The 19,200-nt window shown below is 36.3% G+C and overlaps 2 protein-coding genes across 2 annotated transcripts; both read left to right on the top strand.

The window, feature by feature from the left end:
* On the top strand, positions 1 to 3,042 carry LOC117339638 (tubulin alpha-1A chain). Its single transcript, XM_033901340.1, has 3 exons — positions 1 to 191; positions 1,360 to 1,582; positions 1,779 to 3,042. Exons 1-3 carry the CDS (start codon positions 189 to 191, stop codon positions 2,906 to 2,908), a joined length of 1,356 nt encoding a protein of 451 aa, XP_033757231.1. The 5' UTR covers positions 1 to 188; the 3' UTR covers positions 2,909 to 3,042.
* A 9,044-nt stretch (positions 3,043 to 12,086) lies between these two features.
* Positions 12,087 to 18,876, top strand: LOC117339630 (tubulin alpha-1 chain-like). The gene is made up of 3 exons (XM_033901328.1): positions 12,087 to 12,285; positions 16,281 to 16,503; positions 17,642 to 18,876. Exons 1-3 carry the CDS (start codon positions 12,283 to 12,285, stop codon positions 18,769 to 18,771), a joined length of 1,356 nt encoding a protein of 451 aa, XP_033757219.1. The 5' UTR covers positions 12,087 to 12,282; the 3' UTR covers positions 18,772 to 18,876.
* Positions 18,877 to 19,200: the final 324 nt, after the last annotated feature.

Genomic DNA, 19,200 nt, shown 5'->3' with positions numbered 1-19,200 from the left:
CCAGATGACATCAGAATCAACCAATCAAAAACCAGGTCAAGGGTCAAAGTTAAAAATTGTGTATATAAGGCGAGAAACCCGCTATCGCGCCATTCAAATTTCTCACCAGCGGATCATCGAACTCCCCGTGAGGATTTACAGACTGTTTTCTTTCTCCTTTTCAACTCATTTGAACTCAACTCTTCATCATGGTAAGTCCATCACAGCTATTCGTAAACAATTGATACAAGGTTCCTGTTAACTGTCGGTCACGAGGTAGATGACAATATTGGGTGTCATTTATTGAGCTCCCTCCTAACCGGTCTCGCTAAAAATAACCACAACCACCGAGTTGGGCGCGATGAAAGAACGACTACTATGTATTCATTATATTCTTCTGGGGGATTTTTAGGATTGATATAGATTCAGATAATGTTTTCACAGATTAAACGGAATGTAATTGATTGGGATAATTTATTTCTCGGTCACATGTGCGTGTTTCTATAGTGATATTGATTGAAATTATGCTAAACTCCTTGCTACAACAGCTCACGTGGAGCTATTTTTAATATATGTATTATAGGCCTATATAACGGTCGAGCTGTATTGTTGACAACCTGTCGGTGAACCTATCGTAGACATATATTCGAATCCATTTAACTAGACTCGTGCTGAAAATAAAAACGTACACGAGGCGCGATCACTGTTCCCGACACGTGGTCACGTGACCACACTTGAAATCGACTGAATTTTAAATAACTTGTCAATCCCACCTGTGCTGTTGATGAACATGTGTCCGTGTTCAAGTTACGACTTGTACAAATCAAGTCCCGTTAGAATTAAGTTGGTATTAATTTGAAGGGATGTAAATATATAGCTGTCTATATCTAAATAAATAATTCAGAATTTATGTATACGAATTTGCTCCAGGCAAATAATATTCAATGGCCCGAGTTTCCTCTGGCCCTGACACCATGTCTGGTGTAGCAGACATGGTGTCAGGGCCAGAGGAAACTCTGGCTAGATATTCAAGTCCTTACCAACGGCAAGTGTTGGAAATTTGAAGAAAAAAAAAATGAATTGTAGCCTTATTCATTTGTGAAGTATTTTGAATGGACTAAAAGGATCAATATTAGTTCTGTAGTGTCAGAACAAATGTCGGAAAAATTTAATGGTTTTGGGGCAATATGTTTCTAAAATTAGCCGGATAGTGAATTGTCTTCATTACCAAGAGTTCAGTACTCCATATATCATACACATTACCTACAATGTCTATTGTTGATATTGAAATGTGAGTTTGGAATTGGATATGAACGAACAACTTATACATTTGAATGTTGCACTTAGTTCTGTTGAATAATAATATCTTCTCTATTACAGAGGGAATGTATCAGTGTCCACGTCGGCCAGGCCGGAGTCCAGATGGGCAATGCCTGCTGGGAATTGTACTGTCTGGAACACGGTATCCAGCCTGATGGCCAGATGCCCTCAGACAAGACCATCGGAGGTGGAGACGACTCCTTCAACACCTTCTTCAGTGAGACTGGAGCCGGCAAACACGTGCCCAGGGCTGTGTTTGTAGATCTGGAACCTACTGTTGTTGGTACGTGTTTCTTTGACCTAAATAATTCATTGTTTGAATTTAAGAAATATTTGATTAAGAAATTTTCACATTTGACCAAAAAAATTATACAGATGTGTTCCTTATTTTGTGTTCAATCCTTTAAAGAAGTATTGTAGCCTACCGTAACTCTTTAACCTTTGTTTCATATCATTTAATTATCTGCCCTTGTTTACAGATGAGGTTCGTACTGGTACATACAGACAGCTTTTCCACCCCGAGCAGCTTATCACCGGCAAAGAGGATGCTGCCAACAACTACGCAAGAGGCCATTACACCATCGGAAAGGAAATCGTCGACTTGGTACTTGACCGCATCAGGAAGCTCGCTGACCAGTGTACTGGACTCCAGGGATTCCTCATCTTCCACAGTTTCGGCGGTGGTACCGGATCCGGATTCACCTCCCTCCTCATGGAACGTCTCAGTGTTGATTACGGAAAGAAATCCAAGCTGGAATTTGCCATCTACCCAGCTCCCCAGGTCTCCACTGCCGTCGTTGAGCCCTACAACTCCATTCTGACCACCCACACCACCCTGGAACACTCCGACTGCGCTTTCATGGTTGACAACGAGGCTATCTACGATATCTGCCGTCGTAACTTGGACATCGAGAGACCAACATACACCAACTTGAACCGTCTGATTGGCCAGATTGTCAGCTCCATTACTGCATCCCTCCGATTTGATGGTGCCCTGAACGTCGACTTGACGGAGTTCCAGACCAACTTGGTGCCCTACCCACGTATCCACTTCCCTCTGGCCACATACGCCCCAGTCATCTCCGCCGAGAAGGCCTACCATGAGCAGCTCTCTGTTGCCGAGATCACCAACGCCTGTTTCGAGCCCGCCAACCAGATGGTGAAATGTGACCCCCGTCACGGTAAATACATGGCCTGCTGTATGTTGTACAGAGGTGATGTTGTGCCCAAGGATGTCAACGCTGCCATCGCCACCATCAAGACCAAGAGGACCATCCAGTTCGTTGACTGGTGTCCAACTGGTTTCAAGGTCGGAATCAACTACCAGCCCCCCACCGTTGTGCCAGGAGGTGATCTGGCTAAGGTCCAGCGTGCCGTGTGCATGTTGAGCAACACCACTGCCATCGCCGAGGCCTGGGCTCGTCTTGACCACAAGTTCGATCTTATGTACGCCAAGCGTGCTTTCGTCCACTGGTACGTCGGAGAGGGTATGGAAGAGGGAGAGTTCTCTGAGGCTCGTGAGGATTTGGCCGCTTTGGAGAAGGATTACGAAGAGGTTGGAGTCGACTCCGTTGAGGGTGAGGGAGAAGAGGAGGGCGAGGAATATTAAACTTCCTGCCAATAAAAGACTGTAACTTCCCTTTTGAACATTGTCTTTTAAATTACACCTTGTGTTTACAATGTTGTTTGTTTACAAGATATATTTCATGTTGGGATGGTTATTAAACCAGATCTGAAACAATATCACGACTCCTTTGTTTGTAAATAGTAAGTCTAACTAGGGCGGTGTACGCTTTGTTTGTAAATAGTAAGTCTAACTAGGGCGGTGTACGCTTTGTTTGTAAATAGTAAGATATGCTTTCTTTGTAAATAGTAAGTCTAACTAGGGCGGTATATGCTCAATACTAATTTAAAATAATGAATTAGATAATCACCCAAAAAACATTGATAAAAAAATGGGGTTCGATACTAACCTAGATGAGAATAATTTTGATTGACAAAAATGTGTAGGACAGTTGGCCAACTATTAAGGTCTGGTTTTTAGCTTGTAATCAAATTGTGGGCTGATCAAGTCATCTGTTTGTCCGGTAAGAACATAAGATCTTTTTTTATCGATGGTGGTGGCCAAGTTACATTATCAGACTGATGTAATATGATGGCCGGCTGTCTAATCAGGGGATTTTTCTACAATTTTTCAACTCTGTCCAGGGTACATTGAAATGGGAATTTCTACTCAACAAAATTTGACATGGGGGGAAAAAAACAAAAAAATAGTGAAATTCATACAAATTTCAGTTCTTATTTGATGAATATAGTCATGAAGTCCTATGGAAATGTAGTGCGATTTCAATATGCATTTTACATTTTGGAGCTCGTCTGAGCCAAGATGGCCTACAGGCAGCCATCTTGGATTTTGTGATTCAAAGACATTTTTAGGTAGATTACATGCCTATTCTGTTCGGTGCCTTGTTACTTTTTTGGTTTGATTCAAAACTACGTCCAATGTGGATGACTGTTGAACTATCGGAAATTTAAAGTTGATGAGCATAATTTTCCTTAGTGGGGTTTTGACATGACCTATGCTCACACTAGTCTGAAAAAAGTTTAAAAGTCGCTAAAGACCACTTTTCTCTTAGCAAATAAGAATTTTCTTTAGCAACTTTTACTCATTAGCAGACTCGAAATGCAAGTGTAATATTATATAAGTTCTGATGTATTTCACATACCAGTCATTGAATTGGATCAATTCTTGTACATTTATAGGGAGTCGATGTTTATGAAAATTGTTATTTAACACTAATTCCATCAGCTAAAGTTATATATTTTCCAACCGCAAATAAGCATTTCATTTTGTTAATAACTAAAGTTGAAATGGCTAGAGTGAGAAACGCTGACCTTACATAACGAGTAGACAGACATATTTTATGACGATATTGCTCACCTAGCAAACTATCGAGATGTATACAGGTGAAGCAGTCAAAATGATACGTCGTCCTGGGGTGAGATTCCGCCATACTGTGGTGTACAAATGGTGGAGCTGACTCCCTAGGGGCTGAGGGGCGGGGTCAATTTGGCTAATTTTATATAAATGACTACTCTGAAACTAAGCATTGGATATTGCTCATATTTGACTTGTAGCATCTCGTTGGGGTACCTAGTATTCAAAATTGTAAAAATTGTGGGGATAACCCCCTGGGGTGGGGTCAAAAGGGGTCAGTTTGGCTACATCGATATAAATGATTTCATCTCTGAAACTAAGCAATGGATATTGCTCATATTTGACAAGTTGCAACTCCTTGGGGTAGGGATTCAAAATTGTGCAAATGGAGGGGGTGGGGTCAAAAGGGGTCAGTTTGGCTACATTGATATAAACGACTTCTTAGAAACTAAGCAATGTATGACTATAATATTTCAATGGTAACATCCCTAAGTGGCATGGATTCAAAGTTATGCTAATGATGGGGATGAATTGGTGTGGTCTTTCGAAGACAGGTAACGGTCAGCGTTTTAATGTCTGTTGAAGTTTAATTATCCGGAAAAACGAGTCGTTTCATTTCATGGACACAAGATTAGCGTTTTGAAGGATTAAATAGAGCGCGTTTAATTGTAGCGATTGTTCAATCTAAAATACTTCGTTTTAATAATAGCGATTGTGCAATCAAAGATATTTCGTTTCAGCGATGGATTAAAAGCAATGTGTTTTTTGTTATAAAATATAAATAATATCGTCGTTAGTAGGTTGTACCATACATGTTGTTAATGATGTTCTTTCAAAACTAGTAGTTAGATTAGCTAGAATTTGCACCTCGATAAAATGATTTGTATAGTTCTTGTCAGAACTCGAATAACTAATGAGATCGAAGGTTGATGAAAAAAACAACAACAACATACAAACAAATAATGATTCCATGTATGGGGTGGTTTTCACTGACCTTCACAGTCTCCAAAACAAGAAGATGAATGTCGCATACATACAAGTTTTCAACAGAAGGGAAGCAACTCTCTTTAAAAATGTAAACTCAACTCAGGAATCTTCAACAGCCAAGGAAGCGACGCACAAGGTCAGGGATGAAAAATCACAACTTTTCTCTTACCCTTGACAGAGATATCCACACTTTACCAGTGTCAGATTTTCTTTTCTCTTACCCCTTGACAGGGATGCCCCCCCCCCCAAAAAAAACAAAAAAACAACAACAACAAAACAAACAAACCACAAAAAAAAAAACCTATCTGAGCAACCCCGAAAGGCGCTTTTTGTGGTGTATCGAACGAAAACTAAGAAATATTGATTTACCTTTTGATATGAAATTTAGATTATTTGACCCATTGGTCTCTACTTATGTAAAATATGGGGTTATGATAACTTCCTCCTTCTTAACAAAATTCATCTACAGTTACATAGGAGAATTCAGGGTTTAAGGAACTTGAAGTACAACCAACTTTATGGTTTATGGAGAGTGTGGAAGCTATCCTGTAGTGTATATAATGACATTAGGTTAACAATGATCTGGTACTCACTTGTTATGAATGAAATAAAATTATCAAGTTGTATGTATAAATTTATGTATATACTTCATGAAACAGGTACAATGGATTTTAAATGGATTAACTGAAAACACACCAAGTAGTGTTAGTTTAAATCATGCCTTGATGTATGAGAAAACTTGTTTACCACATAAGAATTATTTTGAAACTTAAGTTACACAAAAAATTCAAAGATCAGTCAATTCCTTGGATGTGTATACGATGTATACTATTAATTAAACATGATTTTGGTATAAAGATTATTTGCTACGTCGGAAGGTACAAAAAGGCCCTAGAGAGCTTCAACTATTTGCGCACTCCTGAAAAAAGATGAATTCTAGTAAAAATGAGCGCATTTTTAAAAGATACGAACTGAAAATGGAAATAAAATTTAAAACAAGAAGGTAATAGGTTGACGTACATGCGTAGAGCCAACCCTAAACAATTTTATCGTTTATTAAAAAAATAAAATGCAGGTGCTGCCAGTAATTTGTAAGTAAGAGATTTGTATACACATGTCAAAATTATTTTTGATGTCGAGAATAATGATAACGGTATTATTAACGGCGAAGACAATCTCAGTGGATGTGTATTTGATGAATTAGACTGAAATAACCGAGGAGGAAACTTTAAATGTCTTAAAAATTTAAAATAGAGCAAGTCTTCAGGCATAGACAACCTGTTAAATGAATACTTTGTGAATTCTAAGAATATTTTTGTGCCGTTGTTAAAGCGATTAGTAAATTCGATATTTAAATGTTGGTCACGTGGTGTTATTATCCCTATACATAAAGGTAATACTGATGATACAGATAAAACTACAGAGTTATAACCTTATTAAGCTGTCTGTCCAAGTTGTTTACCTGTACTCTAAATAACAGACTAATAGAATGGTCAGAAAAGTAGGATATTATTTCAGAGGTCCAATTTGGTTTCCGTCCTTGTTTGGGACCACTGATGCTATTTATACACGCCACGGAGTAATTAACAAGTACTTATTACAAAAGAAACTGTATTGTTGTTTTGTTGATAATGAAAAGACTTTCCACAGTATTAATCGCAAGAAATTGTTTTACAAGTTAGCCAGAAATCTGTTCACTGGCAAACTGTATCGTTATTAAATCAATTCATGAAAATGTAAAGTCACGTGTAAAATAGTAGTCAGAATTGTCTACCCTTTACAACGTCAGTAATAAAGCAAGAGTTATCTCCCTTCCTTTTTTCTGTTTACACTAATGATTCAGAGGATGAGATATTATGACAAATTAAGATGTAGAATTCAGAAATATTTAAGCATTGATGTCTTTTTTTTTTTAGTTTCATCGGGGTATGAAACAAATCTTGTTTGCAAACTGTATGAATCCGCGTAGTAGCGGATTCATACAGTTTGCAAACAAGATTTGTTTCATACCCCGATGAAACTTTAAAAAAAATGACATCAACGCTTATAATTAATTTTTGAAAATGATTTTCTAATTTAAAACATGTTTTATGTAGAATTTTACTGGTTTTAAATGGGATTCTTTTTTTCAAATCAATACGCAACGTCAATTGTCGTATTGTGACGTTACATTTTTCGCGCCATTCTCGGAATTTCTTTCATAGAAGAATGAAAAGAATTTTTAGACCAATCACATTTGAGTATTTAACCATGAAAACAAAGAAAAAATAATTATAACATTATATTTGGTTATGTATGCTGACGACACAGTTCTGTTCTCCGAGTCCAAGGAAGGATTACAAACTATGTTAAACACTCTAAAGGATTATAGTACTTCATGGAATATAAAAGTAAATGTGACAAAAACAAAAATTGTTGTTTTTCTCCTCGCTGACAATCGATGATATTATGATGGAAAAGAAATTGAAATTATTAATTCATTTAATTATCTAGGTGTCACGTTATTTTTTAACGGAAAGTTTAATAAAACTCCGCGTGCTATTAGTCAACAAGGTCGAAAATGTGTGTATCGAATTATGGATATATGTATATTTAAGTATTTTTTTAATATTGAGACTAAATTACATATTAATGTATTTGACACTTATATTGCAAGTGTATTAAAATATGGTTGCGAAATTGGGGGTTTACATCTAAATTTTTGTAAACGGTTACTTAATGTGAACAGATGTATACCTAATAACACGTTATACTCTGAACTGGACAGATTACCACTTTAAATGATACGCAAAATTGTTAGGTATTGGCTAAAATTACTGGAGACAAATAATTGCATTCTTAAAGTCTTGTACAATGATATGCTGTCTGTAGTTGATACAAAAGTCAACTGGCTCAGTAATGTTAAACCAACTGGCTCAGTAATGTTAAACCAACTGGCTCAGTAATGTTAAACCAACTGGCTCAGTAATGTTAAACCAACTGGCTCAGTAATGTTAAACCAATGTTAATGTCTATAGGTTCTGGGTTTGTCTGGTTCAACCAGGATGTCGTATTCAATAAACAATTTATATTAAACGTTAAACAACGTCTGATTAATGTTTTTACACAGAATATGATTCATCATTTTGAAAATTCTTCTAAATGTTTTTTTTTTATATAAATATCTGCCTGAGGTTAATTGTCTTAAGTACTAATTAAGAAAAATATTAACCTGAGCCGTGTATTTCAATTATTGCAAAATTGAGGTTACCACCTCACGATCTTATAGAGAAAGGTAGATATGAAAGATTACCTAGAGGTAGATATGAAAGATTACCTAGAGGTAGATATGAAAGATTACCTAGAGGTAGATATGATTGATTACCAAGAGGTAGATATGATTGATTACCTAAAGGTAGATATGATTGATTACCTAGAGGTAGATATGATTGATTACCTAAAGGTAGATATGATTGATTACCTAGAGGTAGATATGAAAGATTACCAAGAGGTAGATATGAAAGATTACCTAGAGGTAGATATGATTGATTACCAAGAGGTAGATATGATTGATTACCTAGAGGTAGATATGAAAGATTACCTAGAGGTAGATATGATTGATTACCAAGAGGTAGATATGATTGATTACCTAGAGGTAGATATGATTGATTACCTAAAGGTAGATATGATTGATTACCAAGAGGTAGATATGAAAGATTACCAAGAGGTAGATATGAAAGATTACCAAGAGGTAGATATGAAAGATTACCTAAAGGTAGATATGATTGATTACCTAGAGGTAGATATGATTGATTACCTAGAGGTAGATATGATTGATTACCAAGAGGTAGATATGATTGATTACCAAGAGGTAGATATGATTGATTACCTAGAGGTAGATATTATTGATTACCTAGAGGTAGATATGATTGATTACCTACAGGTAGATATGAAAGATTACCTAGAGGTAGATATGATTGATTACCAAGAGGTAGATATGATTGATTACCTACAGGTAGATATGGAATATTACCTAAAGGTAGATATGATTGATTACCTAAAGGTAGATATGAAAGATTACCAAGAGGTAGATATGAAAGATTACCTAAAGGTAGATATGATTGATTACCTAAAGGTAGATATGAAAGATTACCAAGAGGTAGATATGAAAGATTACCTAAAGGTAGATATGAAAGATAACCTAGAGGTAGATATGAAAGATTACCTAGAGGTAGATATGATTGATTACCAAGAGGTAGATATGAAAGATTACCTAGAGGTAGATATGATTGATTACCAAGAGGTAGATATGATTGATTACCAAGAGGTAGATATGATTGATTACCTAAAGGTAGATATGATTGATTACCTAGAGGTAGATATGAAAGATTACCAAGAGGTAGATATGATTGATTACCAAGAGGTAGATATGATTGATTACCTAAAGGTAGATATGATTGATTACCTAGAGGTAGATATGATTGATTACCAAGAGGTAGATATGATTGATTACCAAGAGGTAGATATGATTGATTACCTAGAGGTAGATATGATTGATTACCTAGAGGTAGATATGATTGATTACCTAAAGGTAGATATGATTGATTACCTAGAGGTAGATATGAAAGATTACCAAGAGGTAGATATGATTGATTACCAAGAGGTAGATATGAAAGATTACCTAGAGGTAGATATGAAAGATTACCAAGAGGTAGATATGATTGATTACCTAGAGGTAGATATGATTGATTACCTAGAGGTAGATATGATTGATTACCTAAAGGTAGATATGATTGATTACCTAGAGGTAGATATGAAAGATTACCTAGAAATGTGTATGAATTGTAATATAGATTATATATAGAGGATGAATCCATCTTACATTGACATATATTACAGAACACGTCCATGTATGTTCAAGTTAGTCAATGTACTTGCAATTGGAAATAAGAAGAAATTCAATAACTTTTCAAATTTACAAATTGTCCATCCTCTATGATATGCCTATTTCCATGGTATGTTTATATTACCATGATATGTCTGTATTACCATGATATATCTGTATTGCCATGATGTGTCTGTATTACCATGATATATCTGTATTACCATGATGTGTCTGTATTACCATGATATGTCTGTATTACCATGAATATGTCTGTATTACCATGATATGTCTGTATTACCATGATATGTATGTATTACCATGATGTGTCTGTATTACCATGATATGTCTGTATTACCATGATGTGTCTGTATTACCATGATATGTCTGTATTACCATGATATGTCTGTATTACCATGAATATGTCTGTATTACCATGAATATGTCTGTATTACCATGATACGTCTGTATTACCATGGATATGTCTGTATTACCATGATAATGTATGTATTACCATGAATATGTCTGTATTACCATGATACGTCTGTATTACCATGAATATGTCTGTATTACCATGATAATGTAGGTATTACCATGAATATGTCTGTATTACCATGAATATGTCTGTATTACCATGACAATGTTCGTATTACCATGAATATGTCTGTATTACCGTGAATCACTTACCCAATGTGTATTGCATTATGTGTTGCACATATTTATGCTGATTAGCCGAGAGGCTAAAAGCCAATAAACTATTAAACTCGGTATTCTGACTTACACGGTTACAAAACTACCGATTGATGGGGTACACTTCTCGATAGTGCAGAATTAATTACTAATGCAGAAGTAAATTCGGCCAAATCCATTATCAGGATTAGGGATGAGCTGCAGTTGTCTGTTCAGTAGTTTATAGACCTAGATGGTAGTCCAGTGTGTAATGAGTCTCCTGAATTAACCCAACACTTCCTCCTCTTCTGTCCGAAACGGCAACAACAAAAACCAGCCTCATCCAGACTATGACGTAAACATGTACGGAAATCATGACATCCTGATGTCAAATCTTCAATGTCACATCAAATCTTCAATGTCACATCAAATTGACATTGTCGTATCAAATTGCCATAGTCACATCAAATCTTCAATGTCACATCGAATTAACATTATCATCAAATTAACATTGTCACATCGAATTAACATTGTCACGTCAAATTAACATTATCACATCAAATTAACATTGTCACATCGAATTAACATTATCACATCAAATTAACATTGTCACATCGAATTGCCATTGTCACATCAAATCTTTAATGTCACATCAAATTAACATTGTCACATCAAATCTTCAATGTCACATCAAATTAACATTGTCACATCAAATTAACAATATAACATCGAATTAACAGTATATAAGCTGTCGGCGGTGTACAAGCAACTCAGTTTAAAATGCCATTATACTTTCATACTAAAAAGGAATCGGTAAGATAGGTATACAAACACGTGTAGTTTCTACTGCATTTTAAACATGAATCGTTCAGCCTCCCGAAAAATCTGACCAACCGGCTATATGATGTCTGTCATCCTGTCAAGTGGAGTTCCAGGTTTTTAATGTCATGTAAGTGTTTTCTTGGTACGACTTGATATTTTTCCAGTTTCCGTAGTTTAACTAATACATGTGACATACCTAATGCGTTTAACCTTGAAATGCTAGAGTTATTGTCCTACATCAAGTCTAACGCGGGTGAGATCGGGCTTATATATCAACCCTCGCTGTCACTTATTTACGTCATTAAATTTATTGTGAAACTAGACCCGGCTCATTTTTCAGTTCAGTTGAAGCTGAATTCGGATGAGGCGAAAATGTCCACGGCATGTCGATAACATGACTACATCGACACACGTGTGGCTCGCGCGCGGTGCAGCGTGACTCGACCGCTGCGGTGAAACACACTGAATCATACCGCCCAATCAATAGAAAGCGCATTATGAATGGAGCATCACATGCTCGCACAGGGCCTGCAGGTCATGTACGCGGCCCCAGATGATGTACTGGCGAGAGACTATAAAAGCTTCAGGGATAACTGCGAAGTCACACTCCGCACAGAAAAACCTCTAGACTCATTGACAGTCAATCCGAGGTTTAGCGTGTATTAATTTCCTTTGTTTCAATTACTCGTCATCTTAATCAACCAAAATGGTAAGTGAAACCTTTTATTTATTTCATTTTTTACTTTTTCAGTGTTAAGGCGTGTATGCTATATGTATTTTATCAGCTGTTTTGACAAGCCGGCCGGCAGACGAGTTAGTCATCCCGGCAGACATTGCATGGAACACGCCTTGTATTAGTTTTTACTGCGCTTAGACGATTTTGAGATGTACAGGGGCTCTAAAATTTCTCGTGAACGGAACCATGGAGAAACTTAATTTTTAAAGATGAGAACTGTTCGTGGATGGGGATGGGAGGGGGACGGGGGGGGGGGGGGGGGGGGGTGCTGACGGCGGCTGAAACCCTGGAAGATTATGACGGAAGTCTTTCCTGTCAACAGCTTTAGTACAATTAATTGTCCATTTAAAACTTGGATGATATGTATTCTCGCTCATACGGACCCATCCTTTACGTCACGCTTGGCTGACTGGCGACTATTCCGTCTATGTATGTAGTACGTATAGTGAATACTGTTTCACTGTCTAGTCGTACTAAGGTCACGCGGGATTGTGATTTATGTTACAAATATGTGAAACAAAGTAAATTCCGGTAGTAAACCTCGGGGCGAATAATTACTAGTATTTAACACGGAGAGGAATAAGGAAGCGTGTCTTAGATATAAAGATTCATATAGAACGCGCCGTCTTCCTCCAAATTCTCTACTCATCGCATGGAAACAACAGAATTTTCAAATAGATGGGGCACAGATGCCACGAACAAGGAGGGTGACGTCATCCCCACAGCCGCCGTAGCTGTCTGCATATTATTAGCGAGCGCGCGCGGCCGGGGCGGGGTCGCCATGTGCTCTAGTACAGCGCACATGTGTTGAAACTGGATTTTTTTTTGCATCAAATCAGGGACATATACGTCCCTGATCAAACACAGTGCCGTATCGACTACTAACACTACAATAGTTGTATGGTATATATATTTTCTCCTTACATTAACTTGGGGAAATAGAAACAAATTGAATTTGAACTTTTGAATTTGTGAAACTGTCATGTTGTCACTAACTTGTGAAAATAGAAACAAATTGAATTGGAACTTTTAAATTTGTGAAACTGTCATGTCGTCAGTAAAATATTGTCATTTGCAATAACTCATGAGTAGCACAGAATCTAAACGACCCCTAAAACGAGATCGCGGGTATCATTCGAGGTCCCACGGTAGCCGACCAGAGCTGTACATATCATCTATCATGTCGGAATAACCGGGACTCGTGTCAACTATGTATGGAGTTTTTGTCTGTACCATAAACAATTGGACATTTAGATTTGTTATTGAAACTTTTTGTACCTGGATCAACTTGCTCAATTTAAAACAAATGTTACAAGGAAATGTTAAGACTTTAGATTTCGTACAACACACAAGATTAAGTAGGATTCTGTATTAGGTATCCTGTTATCAGATTTTTAGAAATAAGTTGATTTTTTTTCTAAAATTATTGAAATTGAGGTATCGGTATTGTTTCAACGGCAACAACCTTAATTACTCTATAAAATACGATAATCATCTATGTATCAACAACCTTAATTACTCTATAAAATACGATAATCTATGTATCAACAACCTTAATTATCCTATAAAATACGATAATCTATGTATCAACAACCTTAATTACTCTATAAAATACGATAATCTATGTATCAACAACCTTAATTATCCTATAAAATACGATAATCTATGTATCAACAACCTTAATTACTCTATAAAATACGATAATCTATGTATCAACAACCTTAATTACTCTATAAAATACGATAATCTATGTATCAACAACCTTAATTACTCTATAAAATACGATAATCTATGTATCAACAACCTTAATTACTCTATAAAATACGATAATCTATGTATCAACAACCTTAATTATCCTATAAAATACGATAATCTATGTATCAACAACCTTAATTATCCTATAAAATACGATAATCTATGTATCAACAACCTTAATTACTCTATAAAATACGATAATCTATGTATCAACAACCTTAATTACTCTACAATACGATAATCTATGTATCAACAACCTTAATTACTCTATAAAATACGATAATCTATGTATCAACAACCTTAATTACTCTATAAAATACGATAATCTATGTATCAACAACCTTAATTACTCTATAAAATACGATAATCTATGTATCAACAACCTTAATTACTCTATAAAATACGATAATCTATGTATCAACAACCTTAATTACTCTATAAAATACGATAATCTATGTATCAACAACCTTAATTACTCTATAAAATACGATAATCTATGTATCAACAACCTTAATTACTCTATAAAATACGATAATCTATGTATCAACAACCTTAATTACTCTATAAAATACGATAATCTATGTATCAACAACCTTAATTACTCTATAAAATACGATAATCTATGTATCAACAACCTTAATTACTCTATAAAATACGATAATCTATGTATCAACAACCTTAATTACTCTATAAAATACGATAATCTATGTATCAACAACCTTAATTACTCTATAAAATACGATAATCTATGTATCAACAACCTTAATTATCCTATAAAATACGATAATCTATGTATCAACAACCTTAATTACTCTATAAAATACGATAATCTATGTATCAACAACCTTAATTACTCTATAAAATACGATAATCTATGTATCAACAACCTTAATTATCCTATAAAATACGATAATCTATGTATCAACAACCTTAATTACTCTATAAAATACGATAATCTATGTATCAACAACCTTAATTATCCTATAAAATACGATAATCTATGTATCAACAACCTTAATTACTCTACAATACGATAATCTATCTATCAACAACCTTAATTATCCTATAAAATACGATAATCTATGTATCAACAACCTTAATTACTCTATAAAATACGATAATCTATGTATCAACAACCTTAATTACTCTATAAAATACGATAATCTATGTATCAACAACCTTAATTACTCTATAAAATACGATAATCTATGTATCAACAACATTAATTACTCTATAAAATACGATAATCTATGTATCAACAACCTTAATTACTCTATAAAATACGATAATCTATGTATCAACAACCTTAATTATCCTATAAAATACGATAATCTATGTATCAACAACCTTAATTACTCTATAAAATACGATAATCTATGTATCAACAACCTTAATTACTCTATAAAATACGATAATCTATGTATCAACAACCTTAATTACTCTATAAAATACGATAATCTATGTATCAACAACCTTAATTACTCTATAAAATACGATAATCTATGTATCAACAACCTTAATTACTCTATAAAATACGATAATCTATGTATCAACAACCTTAATTACTCTATAAAATACGATAATCTATGTATCAACAACCTTAATTACTCTATAAAATACGATAATCTATGTATCAACAACCTTAATTATCCTATAAAATACGATAATCTATGTATCAACAACCTTAATTACTCTATAAAATACGATAATCTATGTATCAACAACCTTAATTACTCTATAAAATACGATAATCATCTATGTATCAACAACCTTAATTACTCTATAAAATACGATAATCTATGTATCAACAACCTTAATTACTCTATAAAATACGATAATCTATGTATCAACAACCTTAATTATCCTATAAAATACGATAATCTATGTATCAACAACCTTAATTACTCTACAATACGATAATCTTTATCATACCGCATTAATATCGTTTGTTTGTAGTCTAATCTTTGTCAGCCACGTTTCAATATTTATATATACTTTGTAAAATGGCATTGTTTCAAAAAATCTGAAGGATCGGTGAGAGAGTGGGTCTCTTGTACAGAAAACCCTTCAAACACATCCCCTTGGTTATTACTGGCACACACGTATGTCGGAATGGAATAAGGAAATACAGAGTCTTGTTACTGGCGAGATAATCGAGATTTTCTGTGTATCAAACTATTGTGCTAAAATTAAACTTCCGCCATGTTTTACAGAGGGAATGTATCAGTGTCCACGTCGGCCAGGCCGGAGTCCAGATGGGCAATGCCTGCTGGGAATTGTACTGTCTGGAACACGGTATCCAGCCTGATGGCCAGATGCCCTCAGACAAGACCATCGGAGGTGGAGACGACTCCTTCAACACCTTCTTCAGTGAGACTGGAGCCGGCAAACACGTGCCCAGGGCTGTGTTTGTAGATCTGGAACCTACTGTTGTTGGTACGTGTCTCGACGTCTGTAGTAATTATTGCATCATTACGGCATCGTAAGTTAATTTGAATGTTAGACTGTGCTTACGTATCTCGTATTAACGATAATTTAAAGGTAAACAATGAAAATCAATAAGTTTTTCATTTCATGAGATTTTATGAAACGAGTCTAAAGTTTTGATTATTTAGAGCCTTGGCGGGCAAAACTTGAAACTTACAGAGTTTTATGAAATCTTGATACGGAATGATAAATTAAGATAGTAATCACTTTGTGGTCCATAGTAATCACTTTGTGTGTCCATAGTAATCCATAGTAATCACTTTGTGTGTCCATCGTAATCACTTTGTGTGTCCACAGTAATCCATCGTAATCACTTTGTGTGTCCATAGTAATCACTCTGTGTCCATAGTAATCACTTTGTGTGTCCATAGTAATCTCTTTGTGTGTCCATAGTAATCACTTTGTGTGTCCATAGTAATCACTGTGTGTCCATAGTAATCACTTTGTGGGGTACATAGTAATCAAGTTGTGTGTCCATAGTAATCACTTTGTGTGTCCATGGTAATCCCTTTGTGGGGTACATAGTAAAATCATACCATCAAGTTCTTGACCGGATTTCGGTGGTCATTGGTCAAAGTTACGGACAGCCCATATAAAATGTAACTTGGTGTACATCATGTAGATGCCATTGTATTATACACGATATCATTCATTTGGTGCTTAAATTGTGTTTCTACAGATTCTGATTAGAATTAAATTGTTATTGTAAAAATGTTTTTAATTCTTTTTCTCCATACCTTTCAACAGCTTGGTTTAGATAGTAAAAACCAGAAAGGTCACCATTTTAAATGAATAACTACAATATGTATGAGCTCTCTACTAAGGTGAATGTGATGTATGGATAATTTAGTCATGGTGGAATCCGTGTTAGAATTTTAAATTATCATTTAAGTTCATCTGTACTCTGTATGTAGGTCATTTGAATTTTAAATATTCAGATATGATGTCATTCTTGGTAATTACTTGTAATTTTCTTTTCTATAGGGTTAGTTTCCGTTTGACGAAGGTGAGATACATGTTTCTGCATTAGATTATCGTATGGACAGGTTTTCGTTTCCTACTAAACACTTACCTTATTATTTTACAGATGAGGTACGTACTGGAATCTACAGACAGCTTTTCCACCCCGAACAACTTGTCACCGGCAAAGAGGATGCCGCTAACAACTACGCCAGAGGCCATTACACCATCGGAAAGGAAATCGTCGACTTGGTACTTGACCGCATCAGGAAGCTCGCTGACCAATGTACTGGACTCCAGGGATTCCTCATCTTCCACAGTTTCGGCGGTGGTACCGGATCCGGATTCACCTCCCTCCTCATGGAACGTCTCAGTGTTGATTACGGAAAGAAATCCAAGCTGGAATTTTCTATTTACCCAGCTCCCCAGGTCTCCACTGCCGTCGTAGAACCCTACAACTCCATTCTGACCACCCACACCACCCTGGAACACTCTGACTGCGCCTTCATGGTCGACAACGAGGCTATCTACGATATCTGCCGTCGTAACTTGGACATCGAGAGGCCATCATACACCAACTTGAACCGTCTGATTGGCCAGATTGTCAGCTCCATTACTGCATCCCTCCGATTTGATGGTGCCCTGAACGTCGACTTGACGGAGTTCCAGACCAACTTGGTGCCCTACCCACGTATCCACTTCCCTCTGGCCACATACGCCCCAGTCATCTCCGCCGAGAAGGCCTACCATGAGCAGCTCTCTGTTGCCGAGATCACCAACGCCTGCTTCGAGCCTGCCAATCAACTTGTGAAATGTGACCCCCGTCACGGTAAATACATGGCCTGCTGTATGTTGTACAGAGGTGATGTTGTGCCAAAGGATGTCAACGCTGCCATCGCCACCATCAAGACCAAGAGGACCATCCAGTTCGTCGACTGGTGTCCAACTGGTTTCAAGGTCGGAATCAACTACCAGCCCCCCACCGTTGTGCCAGGAGGTGATCTGGCTAAGGTCCAGCGTGCCGTGTGCATGTTGAGCAACACCACTGCCATCGCCGAGGCCTGGGCTCGTCTTGACCACAAGTTCGATCTTATGTACGCCAAGCGTGCTTTCGTCCACTGGTACGTCGGAGAGGGTATGGAAGAGGGAGAGTTCTCTGAGGCTCGTGAGGATTTGGCCGCTCTGGAGAAGGATTACGAAGAGGTTGGAGTCGACTCCATCGACGATAATGCTGAGGAAGACGGAGAGGAATATTAAGAGACTTAACATAACATCAGTGCTTCCGCTGTACGGATTCTGTAGACGTCTGTCTGTCAGTCCATACACCACGTGACCAACAATCAATACAAAACGTGCAATAGCTTTGGTCTTTTGTCTGTTTATTGATATCGTTACGTCATGCCAGGGTCCGTCGTCAATTCTCAAACAAGAAATATCTTTAAAAAAGATAAACGGCATAGTTTTAATGCTGGTGGTTATAATGTAAACCGGCTGGTGAAATAAATTAACGAACTAATCAATGAATGCGTTTCAGCACGGATAACAAAATTATATCAGTTTGAATCATTTTTGATGATAATAAGACTGCATTTGAATCAGGAATATGATTTTATTAATGTGTGATTTGAATAGATACATCCACTTATTCAGCTTGCATTCCATCTTTATTTTGTTTCGTCTTAAACT

The sequence above is a fragment of the Pecten maximus genome, chromosome 1 (genome assembly GCF_902652985.1).
Source record: "Pecten maximus chromosome 1, xPecMax1.1, whole genome shotgun sequence".
NCBI lineage: Eukaryota > Metazoa > Mollusca > Bivalvia > Pectinida > Pectinidae > Pecten > Pecten maximus.
The sequence above is the reverse complement of the archived record's forward strand: the minus strand, read 5'-3'. Positions and strand labels throughout refer to the sequence as shown.

What these genes read in the sequence shown, in the direction of transcription:
- LOC117339638 (XM_033901340.1), top strand. An exon ending in TCTGGAACCTACTGTTGTTG is followed by an intron (nt 1,583 to 1,778) that starts GTACGTGTTTCT and finishes CCTTGTTTACAG; the next exon opens with ATGAGGTTCGTACTGGTACA.
- LOC117339630 (XM_033901328.1), top strand. An exon ending in TCTGGAACCTACTGTTGTTG is followed by an intron (nt 16,504 to 17,641) that starts GTACGTGTCTCG and finishes ATTATTTTACAG; the next exon opens with ATGAGGTACGTACTGGAATC.